At 36.5% G+C, this 7905-nt stretch overlaps 1 protein-coding gene across 1 annotated transcript; it reads right to left on the reverse strand.

Moving 5' to 3' along the window:
* Positions 1-234: 234 nt before the first annotated feature.
* Positions 235-7387, reverse strand: LOC120318896 (extracellular calcium-sensing receptor-like). Its single transcript, XM_039367046.1, has 4 exons — positions 7217-7387; positions 4639-5499; positions 2608-2734; positions 235-1133 (listed from the first exon to the last, which is right to left on the reverse strand). Exons 1-4 carry the CDS (start codon positions 7385-7387, stop codon positions 235-237), a joined length of 2058 nt encoding a protein of 685 aa, XP_039222980.1.
* Between the last annotated feature and the right edge of the window lie 518 nt (positions 7388-7905).

Below are 7905 nucleotides of genomic sequence, written 5' to 3' on the forward strand. Positions count from 1 at the left end.
AGAGTACAACAAATCTGAGCAAATGGCAAGCAAAATGCTTGGCAAAATTGCCATGGGAAGATATTGTACTTTATTTCTTCACATGGTTATAAACCTAGGCACATTCCAACATTAGACAAATATTTATTTTGTGCATTTGTGCATCTGTCTCAGTTTTCCCAAACTGCAAAGACTAGCAGAAAAAGGAAACACTACAGTGAGGAGAAATTACAGTATAAGGTTTGGAAACATAATTCAGTGTTTTTTAATAAGTTTGTCCTTTCTGTTTAAATTAGGTCTCAGAAGAATAATATAGCATTTTGGGAAAAAGATACAGCCAAGCAACCCCGTTGTTGAAGCCAGAATGGAGAAGATCTCCACCACCACCATGTACTTTCCCTTGGTGCTCAGATAGGTAGGAACAAATGTTACCCAAACGGTGCAAAACACCAGCATGCTGAAGGTAATGAATTTGGCTTCATTGAAGCTATCAGGTAACTTCCTAGCTAGGAAGGCTACCGTGAAACTGATAGCAGTTAAGAACTCCATAAAGCCCAGAACAGTATAAAACATGATGGTTGATCCTTCGTTACATTCTAGTACAATTTCTTCAGCCATGGAGTGCGTGTCCGAATCTGGAAATGGGGGAGAAATTGCCAGCCATGCAACACAAATTGTGACTTGTATCAGAGAGCAAGAAAGGACAATGGAGTTGGCTAGCCTTTTCCCCACCCATTTCTTTATTTGGGATCCTGGTTTGGTGGCCATGAAAGCAAGAACCACTATGGTTGTTTTACCCAAAATGCAAGAAATGGCTACAGAGAAGATGATGCCAAATGCAGTTTGTCGCATGAGACATTTGACTTGATCAGGTTGTCCAATGAAAAGAAAACTGCAGAGGAAAGAGAGCTGGAGAGCAATGAGAAGAGTATAGGTGAGATTCCTGTTGTTGGCTTTGACTATGGGGGTTTCCCACTCTTTAATGAAGATCCTCAGCACCAAGGCTGAAGTTACAAAAAAGAAGACAGCTACAGTGGCCAAAGTGATTCCCAAAGGTTCTTCATAAGACAAGAACGTTATATGTTTTTCGATGCAAAGATTGTGAGCTTCATTTGGATATTGATCTTTTGGACATTGGAAACAGTCAACTGCATCTGCCAAAGAAAACATTAAAGGACTGTTTATTGATCAGAATTTCAGAGCTGCATCGTGGCCTAGTGGTTAAGATGCTCGTCTCCCACTTGGGTGGTTGACAATTCAATGGCGGCAGATGTTTCTCTTAGAGTGTAAAGAAAAAATATCTGCTGCCAACTCCACATGGTGTCAGGAAAGGCATCAGCCAGTAAATGCTCAGTTCCATCCAGTTGCCCTGACTCTACTGCGAATTATGGGATTACAGTCATAATAAGGAAGTTATTTATAACTCAGAGTTGAAATGAGGAAACTTTGGTGCTATCTGAGATCAGTTGTTTTCTTGCAGATATTTCATAATGGTAACATCATCAGTGCTAGTCAACATCATTACTGTTGAACTGATGATGTTACCTAGTTTGGTAATGAAATATCTGCAAGAATACCACCAAGTTCAGAGAGCACCAAGGACTGATCAAAGAAAACATTGTGGCCCATAGAAGCTATGAAAGCAACTCCATTTATTTCTAGTTAATTATGTCCATTTTACTTGCATTACAGTATTAAAAATTAAGAATGGGACCATCCACATGCAGAAAAGTACCCTGTATATGTTTGGTTAAACAGACACCAAGAGTGTTGTTTGTATCAATCTCAGTGTCATGTTGGAAGATGGAAGGAAAGTGCAACAGAAAATTTTGTAATGGGTCAGAGTTTCCTAGTTTATTTTCCAGAGAAACCATGTGATACTTATTTTTGAGCTCATCTGGACATTTTACTTAATGACTGATGTATGTTATGGAAAATAAGTCAAAATCTATCACTTTTCTTCTTAATAAGTGAGTTCTCTACCTTTAAAAAGAAATAACCTAATTTTTGGAGAAATTTCTCTTAATTCAAAAGCTTTTTCATTATGAATATTCTTCATGCTCAGGTGACAAAAGTTTTAGCAAGAATTCCAGTTATTTATAAGGGTTAAAGATCCATGAATATTGTAGTTCATTATTAGATCAACAGAAGGACCAATATTTATGTTTCATATCTATTTATGTGCTTGCTTCTCTCCAGCAAGGACAAGCTCATTTTCTTGCTTCTTTACACATCATATTCAATTCACAACAACAAATCAGTCAATCAAACTGTCCGAATCCTGACCATGACTCAGACACATCTGGACAAATAACACCCACACCAATTTAAATGAGCACATGAGCACAATTCAAAGTGCACTGAAGGTGTTTCCCTGAATGGAGATGAAACATTTGCAGCCAAATCGCCAAGTTTGGAGAGCAAACTAACAGCTCAACTTTCAACCTGAGCAAGTAATATTCAAACGAATCTTATCTTATACTGAGGTTATCTTGCTTCAATGAGGTCAACACTCCAAATTCTGAATAATTGATTACATTTGAGAACAATACCATGCAGAGTAAACACAGATAGGTATACAATATTGCTGGTGACAATTAATAAGTCTTCTCATTAAGCACATCTTACCTGATCTGTTTGAAATTTTCCCCTTTGCACAAGGAAGACAATCATAGCAGCAAAAGGGCTTCTCATCTATTTTTTTCTTGAGGTAGCCTGGATAACAATTTTCGTTGCATACAGAAAGTGGTAATGCCTATTCAGAAATGACATCAGGAGAGAGTTCAATAGTTGTACTTTATACACTCATATTTCACTCTGTATATGATATTCTGACAAATCTGCATAGCTTTTCGAGAAATTCTTTATACTGTATGGGATTCAATTCAATGTATTATTAGATAGGCACATTTAATGAATGCCACCATAATAATGTGACATTGTCTATATGTCCTCATGGAACCATGTATTCGCTATGTATTTCCTATGCATTGCTATGTTTTTCCTATGTATCCTATGCATTTCCCATGTATTTCCATGGGACTTTAGAGGTTTCCTTAATTGTTCAAACTGGACTCCCCTCAAATTCCCTTTTGGTCAATCTGATTGGTAAATATCTATGAGGATTCTCAATCATCCAGGTCATGGTTGTCCCAAAGATGCTTTTCAAAAGTCAACGAACTTTCGTGGCTTTTTCCTTGAAAATGTTTGAGAAACATTCAATTCCTTGAGAAGTGAAGAAGCTTCTTGGATCAGAAGCAAAATATTTTCAAGAAAATAAAAGTCCAGTTGCCTTTGAGAAGCATCTTTGAGTTTAATCTGATTGGTAATTTATCCCACACTTTGTAGGTGAAATTAAACTTTGGAATTATGTGCATTTTCATTGAGTCCAGTCCTTTCTGCCAAAGAGGTCCTGAAAAGAAATACTGCAGAGAATTTACTCATGGGATACAGAGTTCCAGTTGCATCTAGTCAGTCTTGTAGAAATTATGAAATAGACCATGTTTTAATGGTGATAAATTTGCAAGTTAAATTTAGAAAACTAAAGAAAATAGTTGGGATTTTAAAATATGTCTTAGACAATATGCCGTTGGAATATAATCAAATTATAAGGTAGCAATGGACAGGAATAAGATATTTCAACTAGTACAGTATCTCAGCATGGCGCTTGTTTATTATTAAATGATTTTCAGCTTTTATAATTCAAAGATGGCTCCCTATGTAGGACAACCTGAAAATGACAGGTGGTAATTGTGTACATTCAGGAATGCCCATAGATTTCTGGAAAGACAAGTTTAATAACGGAACACCTGTGTAATCTGATCTCTGCTCTTTCATTTTTTGTCATATTTTATTGCCTTAATTTTATTATTAATGAGTCACTTAAATGATAAAAGTGATTTTTTGAATATGGGAGGATTTGAGACAACCTGAAACATGAGTAGGAAATACCTGGTTGAACATGGTCGGCCAGATGATGTTTTCTTCAGAAATCATGAAAGACTCTTCTGGAGAAGTCAATGGGTCTACTTTTCCAACTTTGACTTTAAGAAATGTTTTGTTTGGGAATGTGATCCAGTTGATGATCTCAAATCCAGTTCCCAATTCCCCCTTTTCATTAAAGAAAACTGTTTCCCCAACACTGTTGTTAAATAAGACTGTTCTCAGGTAGGGATGGAGCTAAATGGAAGCAAATCAAATACAAATGTTTGTGTTTGAATTATATTGATTTTTTAGCTGTGTGTTTTAACTGTGCACGGTGTCCAGTGTTATATGAATGAGATGGGCGGCCATATAAATTCAATAAATAAATGCAATTGATCTGGAGAAATAAATACCCACACCAATTGTACACAACTACCATTTAGAAATTCCTAATATTACTGTGCAAGTGAACCATAATATTAATAAGCATATTATCTCCAAGTAAAATTGTTTGACAAAATTTTAAACTGAATTATGAAGCTGTTGTCAGGAAACATGAAACATGAATTTGTGTAAACTATGTGGATACTGAACCTGAAATGTACATGTTTTACAATCATAAAATCACCTGATGGCATCAGAGAAGATTTTATTCTTACAATTTTATTTTATTTTATTTTATTTTACAAATTGATTGCTTGATCAATCTGTCATTGTGATTTCTTTCATTATTACCTGCCACGTTTCTTCCTTGATAATCATCAGCCTTCCGTGATCCGCCCTTGCTCTGTGTTTGTATTTGGATGAAAACATGGCTTTCAAGGCATGTGCCACAGCATAGATTGAATTATAAACGCTGTAACTCTGCCCAGTCATGGTGGTCTCAAAGACAGAATTAGGAAGAGTCTCCAACTTCTCCTCTCCAGTGCACAGCACTCCAGCATCCTCATCTAACTTATCTTTAAGGAAAAAACATTCAAATGCCTGCTCCCAGAACAATCTTGTTAAATGATCTCCTTCTTCTGAAGTAGGGCTTCTCATCTGCAAGAATGGTTTGAACCCAGTCACCTCCTTGGAAGAAACTGCAAAAGATATGGCACCATCAAAAAAGTCCAAAGGGAGTATTTTTTGAAAAGGGACTGATGTGAACTCCATCTGGGCTGGCATGATCCAGACTTTGTCTTTTCTCTTTACTGGTATATCCTCATATTCTGAAAGATGGGGAAATATTCTGAAAATGGCAATTATGTGGTTTCCACAGAAGAGGATCACAACATTGGCAGTGCTGTTCATGACAACCTTGTATATGGCAATATAATCTTTAAATATATATTCAATGTGATTAGAATAAATTTCTTTGGGCAACTCTTGCATGAAGTCAAAGCAAATACCTTTCTGGACAAACAGTGTAAGGGCATTCCGTACAAAACTCCGTGCACTCTCATCAGGTTGAGAAAGCAGCCCTATCCATACCCACTTTAAATGCAACAGCAGCTGAAGAATCCCCTTCGTCTGAAGCTCCTCATTTGGGAAAAAAGGATGAAAGAAAACTGTGTCTTCGCTATTATCTTTCATTGGAGCAGATCCATATAGAAGCTAGGGAAAAATGATTTAAAATAGTTGGGTATTAGAATCTATGATTCAGACTGTGTTCCTCACCAGCTTCAAGAAAAATATAATCTAGAAAGAAATCAGTGTTTCCTTTAATTTAATATTCGAATGCCATAGATTTGACAATCTGTTGATTCAGTAATCCCTGAACCTTAACAGGATAACAGAATAACACAGTTGGAAGGGACCTTGGAGGTTTTCTAGTCCAACCCCCTGCTTGGACAGGAAACCCATCCATTCTAGAAAAGTGACTATCCAGTCTCTTCTTAAAATGTTCCAGGAATGAAGCACCCACAAATTCTAGAAGCAAGTCATTCCACTGATTAATTGTTCTGTCAGGAAATTTCTCCTTTATTCTAGGTTGGTTCTCTCCTTGATTACTTTCCATCCATTGCTTCTCATCCTGCCTTCATATGCTATGGAGAATAGTTTGACCCCTTCTTCATTGTGGCAGCCCCTTCGATATTTGAAAACTGCTATCAAGTCACCCTTAGTCCTTTTCATTAAATTAGACATATCCAATTCCTGCAACCATTCTTTGTATGTTCTAACCTCCAGTTCCCTAATATTCGCTAGACTCTTTCTAGATTTATAAATCTCCTTGATTACTTTCCATCCATTGCTTTTTTAAATTATTTGAATTACCATGAATAACATTTATAGGCAGGAAGGAGGGAGGTTGTGAGGGGCGAGGGAAGGAAGGAGGGAGGGAAGGAAGGAAGGAAGGAAGGAAGTAAGGAAGGAAGACCAGTGTGCAGTACAAAGATGAAGATAACTATTACTCAATCAGGTTCATGAATTCTTAATATTTTTACTAAAGCATGGTAGGAAAATGGATGCATGACAATACAGTATATTGACATTTCTCTTCAGTATATTTGTAAATATGTCAAAGAATCATTGTATATTAATTGTTCAGATGATTTGGATTGAGGAATAAAAGAAGTATGAAAAAATATCTATCTCATCTGCAAACACATAGTTTGGACTGCCATTTTAATTCCACACCACAAAATATAATATTCAAGGAAAGAAATTATTATTTCTTGTTTTCTAAATATGGCTTTATAAAAAAAAAAGGTGAGTTCATTCAGGGTTGCAAGATTATTGTAACTTACAATAACATAACTACTAGTATTCATGATTTTGTTTTCTAGTCTAGACAATCTCCAGAGCTTACATTCATCGTAGATTCAGATTGAGGAATAAATCAAGTAAAGTACCTAAAATTATCTATCTCTTCTGCAAACAAATGATACGTTGTTCATCATTGTATGGATTGCCACTTTATTTCCAAATCACAAAAAACTAATAAAAAGAAAAGTTGGTTTATTTTTTTTGTAAACATTACTTTGTAAAAGAAAGAAATGGGAGGTACTTTAAGACTTGCAAGACTCTGTTATTGTAACCTTACAATAAAAGAATTATTAATATGAGTGATTTTGGTCTCCTACCCTGGACAATCTGGAAGGGATGACATTAACCTTGCAAGTAGGAAAACACTTTCCCTCCCCTGCCTTAAGTTTCCAGAGAATTGGGGCGGAGGGGGTGTCAATCCTGAGATGCTTTCTCAAAAAAACCCTCTGGTTTAGTCTCAAATTTCTTTTATCAGTCTTTTTTTTTAAATAGGACTGCCGTTCTTCTTCCCATCTTTCAAGGTTATTCTTACAGTGTATACTTAGTCCAAGAAAAAAAATCTCACCTGGGGCATCTTGTAGACATTCAAGATGGTTGCCATGAAGGGACAGATGTAAGAGTTAGGTCCTGCAATAACAGATACTGCCCCGTCCTTGGCATCACACTTATAGTTGGGGATGAATCTGCCACGTGTTGAGAGAAGCTCCATTGAAGCCAAGGAAGTCAATCTCGCCATCAAATAACTGTTAGAGATGTCAATACCCAAGCTCATGTTGGATAATATAGCCATATTTTCATTTATCTCATTTACAGCAAAAACCAAGGCCAGGATATGTTGGTAGTTCTGCAGGAAAAATCTGGAAGAAAAGATATATTGTGTGGATCTAGGCAGGATGTTATGATTCTTTTAATTCATCATAAACAATTTTTACTAGAAACAGATAAATTGCTTGAAGAAAAATGATCATATTAAAACCCATATGTAATTCACTCTCTCTCTCTCTCTCTCTCTCTCTCTCTCTCTCTCTCTCTCTCTCTCTCTCTCTCTCTCTCTCTCTCTCTCTCTCTCTCTCACACTCACACACACACACACACACATACATGTATATCTATATGTATATGTATATAGGTCTTTGGTTATTCGGGTTTTCTCCCGCATCAAATTGGAAGTGTTTTGGCGACGTTTCGACGAAGTCTCATTCGTCATCTTCAGGCTGGTGTTTTTGGCTTCGTGCTTCTAGGAGCACTTCCAAT

Source organism: Crotalus tigris, unplaced genomic scaffold (genome assembly GCF_016545835.1).
Source record: "Crotalus tigris isolate CLP2741 ecotype Arizona unplaced genomic scaffold, ASM1654583v1 scf7180000020524.2783371122:307494, whole genome shotgun sequence".
NCBI lineage: Eukaryota > Metazoa > Chordata > Lepidosauria > Squamata > Viperidae > Crotalus > Crotalus tigris.

Bases quoted from the DNA above. Each gene is read 5' to 3' on its own strand.
- LOC120318896 (XM_039367046.1), bottom strand. From the start codon at position 7,387: ATGGCGAGATTGACTTCCTTGGCTTCAATGGAGCTTCTCTCAACACGT. The intron at 5,500-7,216 runs GTGAGATTTTTT...ATTTTTCCCTAG, and splicing joins ATGTCTACAAGATGCCCCAG to CTTCTATATGGATCTGCTCC. The intron at 2,735-4,638 runs GTAATAATGAAA...ATTTCTGAATAG, and splicing joins TCAAGGAAGAAACGTGGCAG to GCATTACCACTTTCTGTATG.